At 42.8% G+C, this 22,822-nt stretch overlaps 1 protein-coding gene across 1 annotated transcript; it reads right to left on the bottom strand.

The window, feature by feature from the left end:
* Positions 1–86: 86 nt before the first annotated feature.
* PPTC7 (protein phosphatase targeting COQ7) lies at positions 87–22,189 on the bottom strand. The gene is made up of 7 exons (XM_061602365.1): positions 22,105–22,189; positions 20,827–21,055; positions 9,754–9,933; positions 7,204–7,402; positions 5,593–5,716; positions 4,052–4,181; positions 87–3,375 (listed from the first exon to the last, which is right to left on the bottom strand). The coding sequence occupies exons 2-7, from the start codon at positions 21,026–21,028 to the stop codon at positions 3,317–3,319; spliced, it is 894 nt and encodes a 297-aa protein (XP_061458349.1). The 5' UTR covers positions 21,029–21,055; positions 22,105–22,189; the 3' UTR covers positions 87–3,316.
* Between the last annotated feature and the right edge of the window lie 633 nt (positions 22,190–22,822).

Genomic DNA, 22,822 nt, shown 5'->3' with positions numbered 1-22,822 from the left:
AGCAGAACCAGAACAGGGAGCCAGTAATGACGATGATGAGGCAAAAGACTTTGGGCCCAATCACAGGTATAGCAGTGACACATACATTCTGTATAAATACTATATTTATTAAATATCTTTACAGTTCATTTAAATGTATTTACAGATACTAATTCTTGCACAAATTATATACTTCAGACATCCAATTCACATAATTGCCTTTTAGGTAAGCACAGGTAATGATAGTCTCATTTAACAAGAAAAAAGCATCCTTGTTATATCAGCAATCTTTGTCAGATAAAATAAAGAAGTCCATGTCTACAATTAGTGTAGCTTCCCATGGAAAAGCAACCCATTACACAAACAGCAATTCCAGTCACAGTATCTTCATCTTTGCTTGCTTTCATTATGGACAGGTTTGACCATATCCAATCTGGTCCCAATTTTCAGGCTTTCACTGCCATTTGTTGTAAAATAGCAAATCTTTATGAGAAGCCATGGACCATCTCCTTCATTAACATGGGTATTTCACATTAGCCTAGCCCTTCATATCTACATACTTAGTAACACAATTGCAGGCATCCCCAGAAGGCAAGTCCAAGTCCTTCAGTTGCTATAGCATTACTGAGTGAAGCAGGTTAATGCTAGGCAAAGTCTTTTCTTCCAGATTTTTTATGAAGCAATTCTGCAGGTAAAATCTCAGCACCCATGCATTCCCAATTTAAGAAAACACAAAATGGAATGTCTTCTCTTTGCCAAACCATAACACTAATGAAGTTCCTGGGAAACACGCTACTGCTTTGATTGGTAAAGGTTATTTTAAAAATTACACGAGTCCTGCCTTTTCCTTTCGTAAAAAATATCTGTGCGCAGACAGCTTAAATTAGGTTCAGATATGTTTGAGTGTACATCTTAAAATGGGAAAAAGACAAGCATGTAATAGAAATGTTAATTCTTTATAATACAGTATTGCTTTAAAAACAGATGGCAAAAAGCTATAAACTGTACTGGTCTTTGGTGTCTGGAAGGGGGGTGGGCGGGAGGGGAGACTTAAGAGTCTGCAAGTTTAAAATCTCAGTTTGATCATCATAAAAAATGTGGGAAGAGACAAATGGCTTTATACATACTGCTTGACTAAAACCTGATCTAAGCAAAGCAAGGCCAACAATCAAATCTCAACAGATGTTATAGTTCAGTTAATCAGAACAAGATCCAAGCTCCCTGAACAGTGGCAAAAGGGCTCCGTGCCATGACCACCTGAACATGAGAGAAGCACATTCTTTTCCACATTTGTTTAACTGATGGGTTATCCTTTGAAGTTGCAGAAAGGCAGGAAGAGATATTCTGAAGCAGGGGAACTGTCCTTGCTCTAAGGAGGCACCAAGTCAGGATAGGCCAAGGCCGAAAGGAGAGGCATGGAGATGGAGTCAGTCAGTAACTAATCTGTGCTTGTGCGAACAAACAACAGCATACTGGTGATTTAAAATGCAAAGAAGTCCAAATTAAAGGGGCAACTGCTTCTCTGGCAAAGCAGAAAAGTAGTGTGGAACTGCAGCATCAATACATTCCTTCTAATTGAAGATACATAGTTATAACTTGTTCAGCTAAAGGAGTATGAGGAATTGAAATGGTTTGTGCAAAGTTATCATTTGCCACATTTCTGAATTATAGCACTATGATTTTATTTCATTTTATTCCACCCTGTATCCATGCAAAAAAAAATCATTTTGTCAAGTTAAGTGGTTAAGGCATTCTGACAAAAAAAAATTAGGTGTTTTAAGAAAAATCATGATGCCAATTTTACAAAAGGTAGATTAAACAGCTTCCAAATGATTCTGCCCATTCTCATGGTAAATGAAATGCCTGTTAGAAGCATGATGCACTGAAATAGTGACATGTACATGGTACATGTTACATAATTATAAATAAAAGCTTGACATAATTATGCAAATATACAGTACAACCACAAAAAATATTTAAAACAGGCTGAGGTAACCTCAAACTTACAGTTTTAACACAACAAACCTGGCAGTAAAAAACCCTTTTCATATTTTTTTAAAAAGGTAAGATTGCTTTACTGGCCAAGCTCATCATCTAAACATTAACATTACCCGACTGCTATATAAAACATGGCTTTTCATTTCTAAGTACTTTTCTACCAGCAAAAAAGTTATGAAAAACTGACCAAAATATATATATTTTACAGCTATTGGTTTTTACATGAGCTTAAAAAAAGAGGGAAGAGATTGCAGCTACTGAAGAAGAAATTGGACTGAGTGTAAATGAAAGGAAATGCTATATTGCAAAATGGCTATTAGGTACCTGTAAACATCATTAAAGTTCATTCTGGAAATCCTGTACATCAGCTACTAAAATGCGTTTTGCATGGGTGCAATTACAATTGTTGTGGGAGCACAAGCAGAGGTGTATACTTTGGAACACCAGAGAATTCCTCAAACCCAAAAGAGAAGATTCAGCGCGGAGGACTATCCACTTAAACGTATCCATCATTCCAAGCTACCCACAGCATATAAAGCAGAATCAGGTAGCAGGCCATCCCAAACTCTCAACATCCCGGCTCCTTCAGACTTTATTACAACTGAAATATTTTTAGAAAGTTTTATAGAAGAAAAATCCAGCTCCTTGCAAATAAATTGATATGCCGAATTTCCATCTGCATAACAGTTAGGCACCTTTACACACACTCTCATACATGCACAACATGTTTCACAAACTAGTTTGTGTTTCAAATTTAGTAACAGACAAAGCTCCTGGGCTATATATATCACCATATACAGCACGAGGCTCATTGTGCTTGGAAGCCTGTAGAGAATTCCTATCAACACAAGTCTCAACAATCATTTTAACTAACTATGCTAGTTACAGGGTGCTTTGTGACCTCTCAGATGAAAAATGGGCTTTTTCTAGCAATATAGTTGTGTCCTCATGGAGGTTCTCTCAGTTTTAAATTGCACATCCAGTTCTGAATTATGATTAGCCAATTCTACGTATTTACTGCTCACTTTCTGGAGAGCCATAACCATGATTATCCCACTCTCCCCCCGCACGCAATAATTACTACTAAAACTTTGAAAAGACAAGCTTCAAGTATTGAAATTCTTCATTTCTTGCTGGCAGATGTACCCCAGTGTACTCCAGTAGTGGTTCCTGACAGAGACCTTGGCTGCATCTTAAAACAGGCAATGGAAGTAACGCATAATAGCCACAGAGATCAACTGCAGAGCAAGGCATCCTGCCAGCAGGAAACAGTATGTGTGAAGCTGGGAACGGTAGGAAACACGCAAGTCAGTCATCAAAAGCTGATGCTTTCAGCCAGTCAGTCTGTATATTCAGCTACTATAGAAAGGAGGACGGTGATGTCATCTGGCTTTCCACCTGCGAAGCAAGACATTGAAATATTTTCATTGGAAGAGTTGGCCAAGGAACCGTCATGAAAATAAGGTCAGCAAGTGAAGCAGAGGTCATCACTTTCCAGCAAACCCAACACTCATCTCTGGCAGGCAAGTGTCGGGCATATTCCAGATGTGCTCAGTGCCATAATCTAAGAGCCAAGAGTTCCAAAAGGTGAACTGCCCCTCTCCAGGAAAGGGAGGGAAATTTAAGAACTAACGCATTCAACAGAAATGTTTGCACACACCTTCAGTATTCTTCAATGAATAGTTCCAGAAATATTTTAAAAAAATTCTGGACTTTGAAATAAGACATATATAATTCTCAAAAGAATGAAATGAAGCTGCAGGTGCAAATAAAATCCAACCTGCTTTATGTATTATGGCAGCAGTTACAAAAAAATATACTGGTTTAAGTCTGCAGAGTGGGTTGCAAAACCTTGATTCCCAATTATACAGCAAGTCGGCTTTTATTTGCACCTGCCCTGGGAACACAGGAAGTTTCACTCCTTGTAGAACACTTTATCACTCAAAATTACTTGCCAGTCACTCATTCTAGTACAAATAAAGCCCACTTGCTGTTTCAGAATTTTGGAACAAATGCTAGCCTAACAGCATGAGACTCATTGTTATGCTCCTCTCAAGAAAATGGCAAGCCTTACCTCTTACATTCAATCCATTGTCACAAGCAAATTGTGCAAAGGGAGACATGTAATTTGGGTCATATGCCAGTTCATGAGCTTGCTCAGCAATACTCCTTGCTGTCTGTTGTATGCTTTCATAGTTTGAATTCTGAATAAAAAAAAGGGGAGGAGTGTGTTAATTTTACAAAGGTTACATATTTCACATAGGACAAATATGTACATAAAATGGAAGAATGTAACTTACTCCCTCTTTCTAATTTAGGTATTAACAGTGGCTAACACATTGTTAATATTGGACGGATATCGTTTTGTGAGGAAAAAGACAAATATATTTAAGTATGCCATGAAAGGAGATATGCACATCTTCCTACTCCTCACAGAAATACAAGTTTTGGGAAGCTGTATTGGACTTAGAAGGGCATATCTTAAGCCTTCAGATAACAATTTATCTGCTTAGAGGGTGCTGGAATCTGGTTGACTGTAAAAACCCAGCTTGCCCTTGACTTTAAACCAACTTCTAACCTTTACTCAGCTTTTATCTGACTTCCTATTGTACAAACACCGAGGATTAGCTAAACTGGTGAGCCTTTAGAGAGGGGACACACACACACAGATCAAACAGCTGTATTCAACACCCCCATGATAACACTGTTTAATGATTTGTTCCCAAGTTCCCACTTCTCAGTCTTAATCCTTCAAAATACTAAGTTTAGTAAGAAAGCCACTACAGACAATTGCAACAAAACACGCAACTCTGATTGAATCTCCTTCAAGATTAACGGCAGGAAATTTACTGCCAAATGTAAGTTTGCCTGTGAATGGCACCCAATTCCACATGAACTTGCCCATTCCATTCACAAGGACAAGGACCCTTCAATGCCACATGTTCATTCCTGCACACACCTTCCAACTCTTAGACACATCACTCTTCTCTCCCCTCAGCACCAGCATACACTAAGACTAGAGGACTAACATACACAAAGAGGGCTAAAGGGGGCTATTACCAATGGAACTGAAATCTGGGAGGGGGGAGGAGAAACTAACCATCCTGGAAACCCCTTGCAAGGCACAGACCGAGCCTATGTTCCCTTGGCAGACACGGCCAATGGAAGGGTTCAGACTACAAGCAGGCTGGGGCCAAACAAGACCGTGGGCGAAAGTGGCTACATGGGAGGCTGTCAGAGATTTCTCCTCTACTGTTCTGCCATCACCAAAAAGACAGCCAGTCTGTTTCACTTCCCACAGGATGGGGTGGTGGTTAACAGACCAAGCTGTGAATCAAAAAATCCCCTGCTTGAACCTCACCTCTAACACCAAACAAGGTGACCTTGGGCAAGCCACTCTGCAACATGAAAACAGTGACACTGGCCTTCCTTACCATGCTGTTGGCAAGGATAACAAGATGACATCTATGAAGGTCTTTGAACAGTCTGATGCTCCACTGAAACTATTATTGGCTGCTATAATTTGCAGATTGTTACATGGACCTTTTAAACATGTCGCCCAACTCTGTGCATCCATCTTCAGAGGCTCATGCTAGGACAGACATTCCTAGTTACCTTTATCTTCTTAAGCTCTTGAAGAATCATGTAGTCAGGCATGTTGTCAAAAAGCCCGTCTGTGGCTGTCAGAATGATATCTCCCAGCTGGACATCAAAGATAGTACTGTCTGCAGCATCTGGGCTGTAAAAACAATGATTGCGAACAACTGTATGTATGTGAATGGCTTCCAGGTCGCACCTTCTGCAATAATGTTTAAACACTAGTGGAGCAGCTTGATTTTATTTGCTTTGATTTCTAAGTCACCGTTACAGGGTTGGATTTCATGAGCACAGAGGGACATAATCCTGTTTGCCCTGCTTAAAAAGCTGCTCAGTTGACACAGCAGACCAGGACCACTATTATACACCCTCAATTAGATGGGGTAAAAGGAACCTTACACAGTAGAGCAACTTAACAGTGATCCCAAAATAAGGGTCCCCAGCTTTTTGGTGAATCCTGCTTTGACCAGAGAGGTTCTGTTGGGTCACTGGGAAGAGAGAAACCTTGCTTCGAGTCCTTTGCTAGTGTACCCTTTTAAGCTGCTCATTCCCATCTGACAGAATGTGCTTTTCCAACATTCCCATCTTGGGAGCTTGGTGTTCCGCCAAATGGGAGGTTTGCTCATTTTGATTGGGCACAGCGCACTGCTGGAAGCTTTCAACTGTGCTGAAATACAAGCTGCAGTCACATGCTCCTCTTTCTGTTCTTCAAGTATTTGCTACCTCACTGCCTGAGTATGCAAAATTAGATTTCCAATCCGAATCCCAAAAGCAAGAAAGAGGTCCCTGAAATGAACACGACAGCATGACAGCATCTGCATGCTGGCAAATACAGTCGTTTAGGTTTGCAAGTGAATGCACTCGGCATGACAAGTCTTTCTACATCTTCATTTCTGTCTTGCTGCAAGTGTGGAGCAGCCACAAAGAATGCAAACTTCAGCACCCATCCCAGGAAATCAATGTCAGCTCTACATACATCTTGAAGAGCGACTTGATTCACTCTTAAGTCAAAACAAGCTCATCTATACCCAAGTAAATATTTCCATTGGCAACACACACAACAATGGGTTTGCTTGACAAACAAGTCAGCAGGAGGGAAATTTTAAAATATATTATTTGAGGCCCTGACAAATGTTGTCAAATGTGAATGTCAAACTGAAGCAGGGACTTAAGAAGCATAAAAGGAACTAAATGCCACCACAAAAGGTCCTACAACTTAGCCATTTCTATGCCAAAGCTTTCTTCTGTGAAGTGTTGGGACATGCACCAATTACAGAGAGAGAAGAGGAATACTCCACACAGAGCACACGCACAGCCTTGTGCAAGGAGTGGACACTTTTCCTCCTACTGAACATCTGTAATTACCGAAGCCAGGCTAGTAATAGGAGAAAAAAAACTTGTAACCCCCCCCCCCCAGCAGAAAGGGGCTATTTCCCACATGATGGTTTTTCTCCAGTGTCCCCAGGAAGAGATGCCCAAAATGAAAATGCCAACATGGAAAGAAACTATCCTTCTCCCTTGTTTGGAAACAGGGAGTGACATATTCCAGGACGTGAGGTGTGGAGGCACCCATCACCACTGCCAGCTCTGGCAAATTCAGGTCTAGCCATCCACACTTAAAAGCCTCACCTGTCACTGAAGACGACCCCTTCAGCTTCGGGCGGCGCTATTGACAGCTGGAACGGAGTGTTGAAGTAGTGCTGTTGTTCATCAGATCGGTGGACTACTTCTCCACCTCTGACTACTAAAAAGCCTGAGTCCCCCAAGTTCGCGGTGTGTAAACGATGACTTGTCCGATCCAGAACTACAATGCAAGCTGTGCTGCTCCCTGGAAACAAGATTTTAAATGTTTTTTTAAAAAAATGACAAGGAATATAAATGCATCTCCTTTTATATTAAATGGGAGCCACCAGCTGTACAACATAAAGAACCACACAGAGACAAGGAATTGAGAAACCAATTTGAAATGCTCTGAATGGAGAGCTTCTGCTGGTCAGCTACAGGCTATTTTTAAGGCCACTGCAACACCCTATTTCTAACTGGCACAAACACCCTTCCAGTGCTGTTCTCTTGGTGAGTCAACACAGTTCTTCCTAAAGGTGGTCTCTTAGACCTCTTGAAAAGCAATGTCACAATTATTCTGAAAATTCATTCCCTCTAAGCACTTTCTTGAACTAAATATTTATAGAGATAGACAGACATGTAACCTCCACTCGTTTCAAAAGAGCCCCAATGAAGTAAAGACAAAGTTGGACAGCAGTAACAGCACTTGGCAAACGTGTCCTCTACTATCGCTGGCCCATTAAGTACCAGGAACATGTGAGCAACTGACACATTGGCTCTTGTACTGATGTTCCTAACAAGGAAATGTTCAACAAAGCACTGAAGATAAGCGGCACATTTACAGCAGTTAAAAAGAGGAACAAAATCTGTAGGGATAAGGTAAGGAGTCTAGCTGATCTAAGTTACACTGCAATTAGAAATTTAAGTGCCAAATGCTAAATGATGCTGCTCTTCTGAACTGAAAAGGCCAAGAAAGGCACTCTCAGCAAGAGGACACCTTGGCAACCTCCAGTTTAGTCAGGGCTATTTCACAAAAACAGCCATGATGTAATTAAGACATTCGAGCCATTTAAGCAGTTCCAGCAACGGCTGAGCTGACACTGAAGGGAAAATGCTGCAGCTGATGGCTATTCGTTAGGTGTGTAATGAAAAGGGAATGACTATTCCTGAACTCAGCAGAGGTCAGCTAAATATAGGGTACATATTTAGAGAGACCTCTTGGCAGGGAAGGTCAGGTGAGAAGCATGTGTGGTGGGAAGAAGTAACTTGCTCTTAGTATGCTAAAGGTTGCAAGTTTCCATCAGCATGGCTGATTCTCAGCACAGCCAAATGGTGCCCTTCAAGGCCCCCAACACTCCTGCCTCTAACAGAAAACTCATCATCTAAGTGCTCACAGGAATGTAAACTAAATAGGGCTCTTGAGGAACAAGACAGAGGTCTCAGCATGCCCAGGGGAACTTCCAAGGTTTGCAGAAGTACAAACAAAATTTAGGATAAACCACCTACAGGGGCAATTCTTCCCCCCCACACACACACAAACAGTCCAATGAGGCCTGGGCATGCTCAGTGATCACACAATGGCAGGGGGCAGAAAGGGGGAGTGAGGAAAAGGAGTTATCTGGCTGATAAGCTGACAAGAACAGTGAACCAGAACACTCCACACTGCATTGTTTTGTTGCAAGAATCTCTTGATTTCCGAGAGAGCTGCATGAACATCAAATGTAAGCTGTAATGGTGCACAGGCTGCAAATATCTACACTCTAGGTACTCTAAACCAGCACCCTCACCTACACATCCCCAGCAGGAAAGTAAAATCTGAAACCAATAGTGGCAATTCCACATTACGTTTAGATTATTGTATTAAAAAGAAGAGGAGCACCAGAGCACCGAAGCACAAATGATGCATCATCCTGAAAGTACGTTCAAGAATGAAGAAAAAAGGGCTCTGATTCATAGTAGAAGCAAAAGGGTTTCAAATTAAAAGCACTGACAATTTATTTTCCCAATACACATACATCATTTGCCTTTGCATCAGCAGCCAGTTCTGCAGGTGCAAGGAGGCCATTGGAGTGTGTGTGTATTTCATGAGGTACCAAACCAGTGTTACTTCCCTTCTTTTTTGGCAAAAAGCAACATTCTATTTTGGAAGCATTTGTCAGTAGACACCTGTGTCAAAGGTCACTGGAGACAAATCCATTATTGGCCAATCCTAAATATTTTTCTCGCACTTTGGAGCACAAGAGAGGCTTCAATAACCCTCAAAAGGGAGGCCAATAATATCTCTCCAGATGGGGAGAAAGTCTTACAACATAGCGTGCCTAGGCCAGGGCAGCTAATGTGCAATGGCCTCCAGATGTTGGACTACTAACTCTCACAATCTCTGAGCACTGGCTATGTTGGCTGGGGCTGACGGAAGTTGTAGTCCATGGACATCTGGAGGGCCACCTGTTCCTCACCCCTGGCCTAGTCCAAAAATGAGTTTGTGTCAGTAGCTGAGAACTGAAGTAAGAGTTTCCCAGCTTAACTACTAGACCAGCTCTCAACAGTACTGTAACTGTAGCTGGCTGACAGCACACACCAAATGACTGATGGGAGGAAGAGGAAGCTTATTCTTACCAAGCAAAGGTACTTTGTTCTGCAGCAGCTCACCATAGCTTGTGGTGAGAATCCCAATAGGATTGCTTGGTATAAACCGTCCTTCCTTTACCAAGCGTTCGCAAGTGCGCATAAGAGTCCCTGAGAACTGAGAAGGGTCAACCCCATAGTCTCGCCAGCCACCAACACCATCTGCAACCCCTAAAAAGCAAAAGAAAATGATATAATTCCTCAGTATTAATAAAGTGGAAATTTACATTAAACATGTAAAGCTGGTGGAGTTTAATCACATATTCTCGTTTGCTGCTAATATTTCTAAAGAAGGCTTTCTAAACTAATCACTTTCCTAATTCAATACGGCATGCAGGAAGCAGAGGTATATAATCACTTCTGATTGCTGAAAGTCCCAATAAAGGGTAATTATGCAACTAGATTAAAACAGAACTGGGGGAGAAACTTATGCAGAAGTGGACAGAACCAAGGACAGCCACCTTTAGTTCCTTTCTGGTGTTATTCAGGAGTAATTTCCTCATCCCTAAATGGCCCCACATTCTCACTAACAGAGAGAGTAACACCACCTACATCTGAACAGAGTCAATTGTGAGTTGAAGTTCACCTAGACTGCTTTAAGATGATCATATGAACAAACCTTAACCAGTTTCAGCACCAACATGTAAGCAGAAGTGGAGAGAACAGTTGACACAGACTGTTAAGTAGCTGCATGTATATGGATTAGTTATGGATAGCTATTCACAAGTACATTCAACTTAAGTCAATTTTGAGCCTGAAGAGATGCTAAGCATGTTTAACATACCGAGCTGGCTCCAGCCACATAACGATGAATACACACAGGTAAGCAGAATGGTGCATTTCTACACATTTACCAAAAGAAAGCAACCGGCTCACCAGCTAGTACAGCTATGGACTTCCAGAATGGTTGGGTATGATCCCTGAATATGAAAATATGAAGCCCATTTTACCTATGGTTAGCTAACACCATTGGGTTTCAACACCAAGAATGGCCATTTCCCTCTGCTGAAAAGTTTCTGCAATGTCTCATTTTTGGCTGCTGTTTTGCACCTGCAGCATATCAGTATTGGGCCAATTGGGTAAGACAAAATCAGGAGGGTGTGAAAGGAAGAGTAACAAGAGGTTAAAGTTATTCAGCAAAGACAAACTACTGAGAATTTTGCCATGGTCATATTAGAGCAAGAAATGTTCAGAAATGCCCTCAGTCTGAGTAGCTGCAGCCTACCAAAGAAGGATCTCTTATAATGTTTCTATAACTCATTTGGTTCAGAAACTGCAAGGGTCAAAATTTGGTATTTTATGGAATGCGTGAAGATCACGTTAATTATTCAGGATGCAGCATCAATCACTCTCTCACCGATCAGACAGTCTGCCAAGGAAATCCAGATTTCCTTTGAACAGAGGCTGCAAACCTCTATCCAAGAACTGAAAATTTAGCGCATGAAGTAAAATTGGCTAATCTGTAAACTGCCCTTCATTTAGGAAGCCAGATGAAATGGAGATGAAGGGTTTAGAGCTGACCTTGGCATGAACTATGTAATCTGTCAGCAAGTTACAGCCAGACTCTGAACAGACCATCAGCATTAATCAGATTTCTCCCCAAAATAGTCCACAACCTTTAAAGCCAATTTTGTTTGGATTTTTTTAAAAAAGCAAGTTCTCAAACACAGCAGCAGTAGATGGCAAGACCTCCTTTTGTAACTAAGAAAGTAATACAAAGCACAGCTTGATGCCTAGAATGCCAAGAAAAACACCCTTCCTTTCTTCTTCAGGAAATGCAAAAATAATTCGCTAAACAAGATATTAAGTTAGCACTAGGTTAACACTTTGATTCCTCTATCAGTGGTTAAAAAAATCTCAGGCCCCATTTAATTAAATGGGGGGGGAGAGAAGAGATCAATTAATTTTATTACATGTCTAAAGTAGGTATGAAAGTGTCAATGAATAGAACAATGCAGGCAGGTTCAATGCAGGTTTTGCAGCTTAAACACAATAGGGACAGGTCTGGTTGGTGGAGCAGGCAAGACAGACTAGCAGCATAGAACACAAAGTAAATTCAAAGTGTGTCTAAGCAGACTGAGTTTCTGAAGATTGCAATCAAGCCACACATTCGCTTAAGAAAACATGTTTTAGTAAGTCTGAATGCCTCACAGTTGCCTTGTCAACTTCCTCCTCCTCTAGAGGCTGCTTGACATTTGATCAGCCTTCGACAACTAGTATCTGAGGCTTATTCACTGAAGCAAGCATCCTAGAACCCCATAGCTCCAGACTCTTCAGTTGTGAAACCCAGCAATATCTACTGAAGCAAATGCGACTGGTTTCCTTCATTCCTAATAGAATGGAGTATCCACAAGCTAGCCAAAGCCTGTGAAGTGGCCTCGACAAGTCACCTTCTTAACCTCAATGATCAGAAAGTGTTAAAGAGGGGATTCTGTAGACATAGTCAACTGGCAGGCTAAGATTCAGACCTGGACTCCCAACCAATGTTTTACAGCTCACCAACACAGCCACAACACACTGTAGAAGAAGTGCAGCCTCTTCTGCCATAACTTCTCAAGTCTTCTATAACTTCCCATCTACAAGGATCCCTTTGGGTATCATAGGAAAGAAACCTAAATCTGTTCCTGTTTCCAAAACTGGACATCACTGGGAATTTTTTGGAGGGGCAGCATGGAAAGTTTAGTCCAGGGGTTCCCAAGCTGTGGCCTGCATACAGGTGGTCCACAGCATGTTTGTGGAGTTGTGGTTGAAGACGGGAGACAGGGCATCCATCAAACATTAAATTGGCATACTGAATTTTAATTGTATTTTTATTGCGTCTTTTATTTCTTATATTGCATTTTATTGCATTACAATGGGAATTCCATGAAATTTAAATTGAAATATATATGAAATAAAAGCAATTTAAAAAATCATACAGCATCTAGCACAGCATATTACAATTGCTACAACAGTCAGAAAAACCATTAAGTGATCTTCCAAGACACTTGGCAATTTTTAGTTGGTCCATGGGGGAAAAGTTTGGGAACCCCTGGGTTAGTCAACTGTTGAGATCAATTTAAAAACATTTAATCCGCTAAAATTAAAGATCTGCAGCACAGTTAAATGCCAGTACTTGAAAAGAAACTACAGATACAAGCTCCATCTTAACAGAGGCATTCCAAACTCTTTTCTGTTATGAAGGAATATGCCTTACCTAAGTTGATGCCTGTGCATCTAAAAACTAAGAAAATATACTTGTTTTGTAAACCGCATAGGAGTTTGTCACAATCAACCAGTATATAAATTTTGTTAAATAAATAAAACTCATTTTACTCTTATGCAAATTTAATCAACTAAAACTCACAACTAATTGACTAAAATTTCTTTAATTGGGCAACAGTCTTAGCTTTATTCCTTATGTCCAAGTCATCAGCCAGTGGCATCACTCCCTCAGTATTAACCGAGGACAGTTCCATAAGCACTGTGTCCCTATAAATTGCCTTGCTATAAAGGGCAACAATATGTTTTCCCTCTTGCACTAAAAAATTAAGAAAAAGGGAATGGAAACTCACGACTATAAAAAAAAGTGTTCTCAAGTTAAAATATGTGAAGCCTAGGGGATTTAAAGACTGAACATGGAAGGACAGGCTACCTCTAGTTTAGCTTACATGTGTATCGCTGAACATACTAAATTAACCTTTGCTTTCAGAAGCCAGCTCCTACCCACATAGCTTGCCTTGCAGCATAGAGCACCACATTCTACTCTGGATTATGCACTTCCTTAGTGACGACTCAGTCGTTTAAGTGGTAGGAAAGCCCTTGTTTTTCTTATCCATTACACACATTTCAACTTCTGAAAATATGTGAAAGCTTCAAACCAATCATTTCTCAAGGGCAGAATGACATTTTCTCTTCAGCATTAGTAAGCAGTAGTTACACAGTTCTTGTGACTACAGGGAAGATATAAAGGCAGTCCCCAGTGTTCCTGCCTGGTTACAGGTTGCACATGTGCATCAGTCAGAAAGGCACCGGCTCCTTGCTCTAGTCTGTCTACATCAAGCAAACAGAAAAGCAAACTGTAGCTGATGTTGAGCTTTGTAGGCTACAAGAAGGGGAGGGGTGTGCGGGGGGTGGCAGGTGTATGCTGTGCTGGCAGCAACCAGGAAAGCTGCAACGCATCTCTGTCACAACCATATGGTCCCACTCCAGAGTGCCAGATCCAGATTTTACATTCCCATTCACACAAACTAGTCTAAAATAAGCAATGTTAGCTTTTTATTTGGCTAGCAACAAACCATAACTTTGGCCAATGGCAGAGGGGAAGCAAAGATCTTATCTATTCATTCCTCCATGTGCCGGTAAGCAGAGAACGAAACACCTGTGTGCTGCCTATTGTTTTCACCAAGCAGGGTTGTTTCAATTATGCTTTCCTATCCAAGGAGGAGATAAGGAATCTAAGAATTTTGATTGACTGAGAACTAGAAATGGAATAAAATTCAACAATGCAGAGCTTCAGCATCACACACTTGAAAAACTGACCTAACAATCCCAATCTCAAACTGCCATGCTGGGGAGTTGGATGAGGCAGAGGTGTTTCTCTGCCCAGCTCTGCTGGCAAGTGGAGTTCTGCTATTGGTAAGAGAAGCGTGCTGGCAAAGAGTGCCCCAATACACCTGCCCCAAAGTTGGGTGGGTAGAAGCTACTGGCAGCGGTATCACTGCTGACAACAGCCAGCCACAAACCCTTAAAGGATGTGTTGTGGGGCTGCCGACAACTCTACACCAGGAAAAGATAAAACATCATTAGAAGAACAGGCACTCAAAGTAATATGCCAGGTGTGTATGTGCAGACAGAATGAGTACCTTGCTAGAAGGCTATGCTCAAACTCAGTGTTAAACATGTCTGCTGATTAGTGTACAAAAGAGAAAATGTGCCTTTGGCAAACATGATCCTTGATAAGTCTGTCTGTTCTTGCATGCTTATTTTATCCGTTAGACATCAAAGCGGCAAAACTCATCTTATGCTATTTAAAAATAGTTAACATCTTCCCACACAAGTCTACTCCCTCATCTTCCAACAGATATTTGACATTTCTTTGATCTTTTTCAATTTTATCTATTGTCTTTTGATAGTGGTATTTTCTGGCTTATTAAAATGACTAAAAGGTTTGGAATGTCTTCTCTTTTAAAACACCCAATACAGGATTTGTCACTTCACTTTTTTTGCCAAAGAGAAAACCCCAATCTGTGTGGATGTTTGTACTTTGTGAACTCTGCCCAACTTCCACAGAAACACAGCACCTGGTATTCTGGTCAACCTGAGCATCTCTAGCTGCAGTCTTAAAAAAAATAGTTTGTGGTTACAGAAAACAGTTTGGAAACACAGGCAAATACTGAGCACTATGGAGAATCCTGTTGTGATCTTCTTGGCTTCCTACGAATGTTTCAATCTCTCAAGCACCATACTTGCTCTAGCAATTTACTCCTTATAGAGTGTACAACAATCTAAAAGGAGAATAAATGAATCAAAATAATCCACTTATATTATTATTATTTATTTAATTAATTAATTTGTATCCCTCCCAGCAGGAGCCCAGGGCGGCAAACAAAGCACTAAAACACTTTAAAACATCATAAAAACAGATCTTAAAATACATTAAAACAAAACAGCATTAAAAACATTAAAAAACTTTTTGAAGGGTTAAAAACATTATTAAAAACATATTAAACAATTCTGACACAGATGTAGACTGAGATAGGTCTCAACTTAAAAGGCTTGTTGAAAGGGGAGTCTTCAAAAGGCGCCAAAAAGATAACAGAGATGGCGCCTGCCTAATATTCAAAGCAAGGGAATTCCACAAGGCAGGTGGTGCCACACTAAATGCAAACAAGCTTGACGTATTCTCAGAATATTCTATCTGAAGGAGCACTCCAGCATCATCAGCTATGCCGCCTAACAAGATCGGCCTCAAAAGACCTTCTCTCTATCCCACCAGTCAAAACAGCTAGACTGGTGAGGACTAGAGAGAGGGCTTTTTTAATTGTGGCCCCCACCCTATGGAACTCCCTTCCGAATGATCTCCGCCAGGCCCCCTCTACAATGAGTTTCTGCCAGGCCGTGAAGACCTGGCTCTTCAGGCAGGCCTTTGGGGTGGGTTAGATTTTAACATTATCGCTTTTAGATTTTAATGTTATTGTATTGGTGTGTTATTTTGTTCATTTTGTACGTCGCCCAGAGTGGCTGGATGGCCAGCCAGATGGGCGACTAAGAAATCCAATAAATTAAATTAAATTAAATTAATTAGAATGTGTTTTGTTTCACTGTAACGTGCTGTCAACTAATTTCCCAAACACGGTGCTAAGTAAAAGGACCCTTCATCTTTTACACCAAAAATCAGGTTTCATATTCTATTTATGTAAGCTTTGCAAGGTTTACACTTGCACATTAAAATATTCACCACCACAGACCCTGATCTCTCCCGACTTCCTTTGGAGGATCTCTAAGAACAGCCAGTATGGAAGGATGCTAGTGAAGCAATTCACTGTGAAAGGGGAGGGAATGTACCATCCGTAGGCATCAGTGGTAATTTAATTCTAGGGCTGCTCTGAGAATGGGTGGCTCCCCAACTGCAGTTGCAAAGTGGCTCCCAGAAACAGAACATAGTATTTAGCATTTATAAGGACAATGCACTGCAAGTATTTAAAGAACTTTCCAGTAATCCTTACAGCAGCACTGTTAATGTAAGAATTTCAGTAGCATGCAAACTGACCACCTCTTCCCTTTTTCAAGAGTGCAGTTGCACAGCGAGAGACCATTATCACTATTCCCATAATGCAGGGGGGGTGCCTGAGGCTGGGAGAATGGTTTGCCTTCTGCCGGTTAGTTAGCAGATGACATGAGATTTGAACGGAGGGCTTCCTGACTCACAGCACAATACCATGAATGCCTCACTCAGAATTAAGTCCACTGAGTTCAAGTATGCAAGTACGAGAGGACACAGCTATTAGTCATAATAGCTATATTACTGCCAGTATCAGATACATTAGGCCTCTGAATACCTGTTGCTGGGGATGATGAGTGGAGGGGGCTATAGCACTCACATTGTACTTATAGGTTCCCATAGACATCTAAATGAAAATGTACTGCCTTCAAGTCGATTCCGACTTATGACGACCCTATGAATAGGGTTTTCATGACGCTGAGAGGCAGTGACTGGGCCAAGGTCACCCAGTGAGCTTCATGGCTATGTGAATGAATGAATGAAATTTTTATTTCGGTCACAGACCAGCCAAGATAGTATAAATACCAAATACATGGGTTACATTTTACAGTAAAAGCCACTAAATAAAAACATAGAAATACTATAAAGATAATAACAATAATAAAAACCCAGCATTTAAGATGTTTACTCCATATCTAAAATCTCCTTTCTGCAGATAATGGCGGCTGCACAGAATTTGGCTACCTTAATGGTAACCGTGGGGTTACAATCCGCTAGCAAAAAATGAAGATAGCCAGCCTCAGACTTTGCCGGAAGAGCTTGTAAAATAGGCGTGATAAAAACATGGCGGAGATCTTGATAAAAAGAACAATACAAAAGAACATGCTCAATTGTCTCCACATCCCCATTGTCACATGGGCAAGCCCGTTCACAGAAAGGAACTCTGTTATACCTGCCCTCGATCAAGGCAGAAGGCAGGACATTAAATCTAGCCAAGGTGAACGCTTTTCTATATTTGGCAACAGTTAAGTTTACCAGATAGTACGCAGGAGAGGATACTCTTCGATTTAAGCTCGGATTAGGATATGCCGCAGCCAAACTTAGTTTGGAGTTCAATATTCTTGATCCGTTGCCGAATAGCCATTTTGGCCTTAGAAAACCCAAGCTCGATAAGCACCTCAGGTGAGAAACCAAGGGCATGGAGTTTACTGTACACCACCCACTTCCACTTAGATTGAAAGGAATCTTCTAGCGTCAGGGGGGCCAACCCTACAGGGTGAGCATCATCTTAAGCCAACAGTCAATTCTATAGGTCCAGACGTGAGATTCTATAAGAGGGAGACCGACCTCAAGGCGTATAGCTACATTGGGCACACAGGAGGGGGGGCCAAGGATAGCTCTGAGGAATTTGGATTGAACAGCTTCCAAAGGCACAAAATCATCAAAAGCACAGAATTGCACTCCATACAACATTTGTGCTATTACCTTGGCACTAAAGACCTGTAACGCAGAGGGGACATATTGCCCTCCTTTACTGTAGAAAAAAGATAAGAGTGCCTTTGCGCTCCTCTGAGCATTCGCAGTAGCATAGGTAATTTGCGATTTCCAGGAACCAGAGGAATGGAAAATAATACTGAAGTATCTATAAACTGTAACCTGCTGGATCCGATGGTCATTTATTTGCCATCTGTGCTTGGTCTTTTTCTTGGTAAAAATCAGAACCTTCGATTTATCATAATTTATTTTAAGGATCTCCTCATTACAATAGGCGGCAAGTGCCCTCAAAAGGCGACAAAGGCCGACACTGGTTTGGGACAAAAGAACAGCATCATCAGCATATGATAATATGGACAGGGTTCTGTTAGTTCATGGCTATGTGGGGATTCGAACCCTGGTCTCCCAGGTTGTAGTCCAAACAAAATGCTGGACCAGATAGGCCTTTGGACTGATCCAGCAGGGCTGCTCTTATGAAATACTGCCAATCTTCTGTGACAAGGTGGATTTCTCAGATCCAGCTATTGCACAACCGATAAAGGTCATGTGTAGCTTTTCTTTTCCTTTTTTTGCTGCTGGTCAAACAGGGACTTGGAAGTTGGGCAGATTCCAAGTGCCCATGCAATTTTTTTCCACTGGAAGGGAGCAGCTCATCAGGCTACTCCACACCCACATCCAGCCCACACAGGCTCTCAGAAGTAAAAGCAGAAAACTTCTTGGCACGCTCATATCATCAAATGAGTAATAAATATATGAAGCTAATCTGGACTGAATTGAAAGTGAAACACACATAAACCTCATCCTTTTGCTAAAGACATTCCACATCATTATTTATAAAAAATCTAATTGTACCAAGCTCTGCTGTGTTTTATTTGATAGCTTATGAACACAGCAGAGCACAACAAATTAAAATAACCCAGAACCGAGCAACAGCAGAGCTGTATAAGGGTTTGGAACAATTTAATATTTACAAGGAAACACATAAAGAAAATGTGCAGACAGCATAGGACAGCAAGTGGAGAAAGGCAACATGATTAGCAAACACGAAGGGAAAGATATGCAAATATGTAGGCTACCAAAAGTATCAAATTAAGAAAGAGCAACAAGAGAATTTAATCTTATCTACTGTGGATGGGGTTAAGGGACCTAGAGAAAAATGAGAGCAAGACATTGGAATGAGTTTCCCTATAGCTCCTTCTGGAGGGAACAGTCTGGAACCTGCAGTATATTGTCATGGGCCAAAAAAGACTGAACCCTTTTTGCATGTACACACACATCTTGCAACAACTTTGGTTGTAAACTGCTTTAGGAGTCAAATATTTAGACCAAAAAGCAGAGTATAAATACCTAAATAAGAACAAGAGGTGGGCTGTTAAAGAAATCATGCAAAGAATACTACAGCCACAAAGATTACATTCTGAAGCATTAGAAAAAATACACTCACTCAATGTAATTTGTCTGCAAATGCTTAAGAGCTTGCACAATCAAATCTGTACAAAAAGTCATCTGCTTGCCTGTAACAGTAATGCAGTAAGCACAGAATTCAGTTAAAAAGGATTTACTCCATGTGATGCTTCAGAGCTGCTCATATACGATTACTGCAACACTATGATATAGCACCATCAAGTCCTACCTTACAAATCATTAGAATCCAACCACAAATGGGCCGGGGGGGGGGAATGCCTAGTTTTACTATTAAAACACAGTACAGAAACCAGAAGAATCAAATCAGTTATTTCATTTGATGCAAATTCACCACTCCCTCCCTTTCCACTCAAGTTCATGTGCCTATATAAAAAGGAGGCACTCCTCAGACCCGTCCCTTTTGTGTTGATTTTTAAAGAACAGCTGGTATGGGTCACATGTTAAATAGGACACTTCAACAGCTGTATTTCACTGAGGGTTATGGCCCAAAATGAACTGCATTGCATGACCAATCTTAGTATGTTTGTCTTCATCTCAATACCCGTAACTACAACACGGGCATTAGAGAGAAATCCCTTAAATGTACACTATTTGAAACATTGTTTCAATGCAACTAGCTGAAATGTTCTTTTAAAGGTCACTCATTACACCGGGCAGGAAGTTACCATCGTAGTATGTTTCAGATACAAGAGCAACCTTCAACTCTAATAAATCATAACATGCAAATATGTGTTCAGCAAGTTATAGTTATGTTACTGCTACTGTAATACAAGAATGCGTCTCAAGTGCAGCACTGAAAAGGGCCTTTAAAAAGCCACATCACCCACAAAAGGGCCTGTACTGAGAAGGTCTCCCCCTTTCACTCCCATGACATCTGTCACAACACAGCTGCACCACACTGTAGATCTGCAGTGAGCCCTGAAACCGTAGGTGCAGGAAGTGAAATTTGACATCTGAAACCGCTCTCAATGTCACTTTGCTTTTCACCTGACAAGGACGTAAGGTCATCCAAAGTCAGGAAGTGCTTGCTCCCAGTGGCTTGCTTCATTTGCAGGGTTAGAAGGGTGAAAAACACCTTAATGTTTTCAGTTGAAGCTATTTAAGAAGGGGGAATTGCACAAAATTTTTTTTTTAAATCTAGCAGCCACTTTGGAACTGCAGATGAGCTATTAGGGACAGTCACCAACAGAGCTGATGAGCAAGCAACGCACCCACCCACACAAGAACCTAAAATGGGCAAGATCTGTTTTGGACACCGCGGAATCTGTTTTGCAGACTCCAGGGCACACTCTGCTTTGAGACAGCAGCCTACAGATATGCAATTAGGAGGCCCTTTCAATTACTACCCAGGGCTGCTATTTTAGAACACGCAAGCAAATGTGAGGAAGAAGGCAGGCCAGGCTGACAGACAGACACAAGGGCCAGCCTCAGCCGTCACTCACCTAATACATCTGCAGATCGGTGCCGAGCCACGAAGCAGGCATCATCCCCGTAGCACATGCCTTTCTTCAAAATGCCCTTGCGGAAGTCCTTGCCAAAGCCACAGCTTGCCGTCACCAGGCTGTAATCTCGAGTGTCTGTTTGAGAAAGGCCACCCAGGACTGCCCGGGCTACCAGTCTGCCATAGGAGAGGACTGAGAACATGGTGTGGGGAGCCCAGCAGCCGACAGCCTGCAATGAGGGGAACAGTGGGCAGATGTGCCACCGGAGCCAATGCAGCCCACTTTGCACTAGGGCCACCCCAAGACCCAGGGTTCCCACTGGGGGCCCCTCCAAAAGTGGGGCCCCCCTTGTCCTCAAGACAGGCTTGAACTCTTCTCCAATAAAAGGTTCTTCCAACCTTGAACTAGAGCCCTTCCCTTTAAAATATATATGCAAAAAAGTTCTATACCTATTTTCAGCCTCCAGGACACCACCTTATCCAAAGCTTTTACCTACCCCCTTTAAAAAAAAAGGCCTACTCAGCTCTTACAACTCTATCTCTACAACAGAGACCTGTATACTGCCTATGTTACTTACTCTTCCCACCCAAGAAAGAGAGAGAGATAAGAAGAAAAAGGACGACTTCTTAAGTTTCCAGACTTCTGTAACCTCAGGCGGCTTCCTTCCTTCCTTCCTGTTAACGCGTGTAGGTCAAAAGAACTTGCCCTCCTCCTAAACTGGGATTCTTCCCCTGGTGCCCATTTCCCAAGGCCCCCCAAGTGCGTCAAACAGAAGCTCAGCTCCTAAGGGGGCTGAAGCGCCACCGACCCCTCCTCGGAATGAGCCTCAACCTAAAGGCCAAAGGCCAAGAACCTCAAACCCCCCCGCCTTCACCAGGAGCCTTCACTCATTACTACAATTAAAGGAGAGGGGGGGTCAGCCCCCTCACTGAATGAGGGTTCAACAGACACGCGAGATTGAGGATCTGTTATGGAGGAGGTTCGCCCCCCCAAAAGAGAGATCCAATCCACACCTATTTCCCCTTAGGAAGTGCCTGTCCTCTCTGCTCAGGCGCTCCCTCCCTTCCAATGAGGAAGGGGGTTCGAGCCCCTCCTCTCCCCGAGGGAAAGGGGGTGCAGCCCCACCCCTCTCAACTAGGCTCCTCGGAGGGAGGGAGTGTTCAGCGCCCCTTCGGAGCGCGGGTGGCCAGCCGCCTCAAGCCGCTCTTCCTCTTCAGGAAGGCGCTCCTCCAAAACACGAAGCGAGTCCCCCCTTGCCGGAGGGCCCCGAGCCCCCACCTCAGGCCGGGGCCGAGCCGCCTCGGAGCGATGAGGCTGCCCCTCCGACTCTTCCCTCAGCCGCTCTCGGCCTCTGTTCGCCAGTCGCCGGCTCCCCAGTGGCTGAGGCTCGGCCTCTTCAGCTTCACAGCCGGCGGCTGCCCCGCGCCCGGTAGCCGGGCTTCTGCTGGTGCTCCGCCGGCGGCGCCTCCGCCATCTTCCGCCCCGTCGCGTGCTTCGGGCCCGCGCTCCGCCGGCGGCACCGCCTCCTCAGGAAAAGAGAAAAGAGCGAAGGAGAGGAGCGCCAGGTCAGCCCCGCCTCTTCGCCGGTGGGGGGCAGAGGGGCCGCCACCTGCGCTGCGCATATCCGGGCCTCCCAGGCGCCAGCCGAGCACCCATTGGCTGCGCGCCTTCCCCCTCCCCCCTTATTTACATAAACGCTCCCGCCGCCTTCTCCCATTCGCCCGGCCTCCTCTGCACGCAGCCCGGCTCTGCCCAGAGCAGCTGACCTACCCTTCGGAGCCTGGACTGCGGCTCCCGGCATGCAGCGCGCGGGATGGTCTTGTCGCTCTGCGGGCGGCGCAGCGGAGAGCTCGGCGTTGCCGGGAGTTGTAGTTCCTCGCCTACAAGGCCATGTGCTTACTCTTCCTAGGTGGCCCCCGTCCTAGTCTTCTTCATACTAAAAGGGGTTCGACGGAGAAGGGCGGGGTGGCCTCTTGCCCTCTCCCTTGCAGAGGCT

The sequence above is a fragment of the Rhineura floridana genome, chromosome 19 (assembly GCF_030035675.1).
Source record: "Rhineura floridana isolate rRhiFlo1 chromosome 19, rRhiFlo1.hap2, whole genome shotgun sequence".
NCBI lineage: Eukaryota > Metazoa > Chordata > Lepidosauria > Squamata > Rhineuridae > Rhineura > Rhineura floridana.
This window is presented reverse-complemented; position numbering and strand designations above follow the sequence as displayed.

Bases quoted from the DNA above. Each gene is read 5' to 3' on its own strand.
- PPTC7 (XM_061602365.1), bottom strand. From the start codon at position 21,028: ATGTTCTCAGTCCTCTCCTATGGCAGACTGGTAGCCCGGGCAGTCCTG. The intron at 5,717-7,203 runs GTGAGGCTTTTA...TTGTTTTTACAG, and splicing joins GGGGTCGTCTTCAGTGACAG to CCCAGATGCTGCAGACAGTA. The intron at 3,376-4,051 runs GTAAGGCTTGCC...CTTGCTTCGCAG, and splicing joins CAATGGATTGAATGTAAGAG to GTGGAAAGCCAGATGACATC.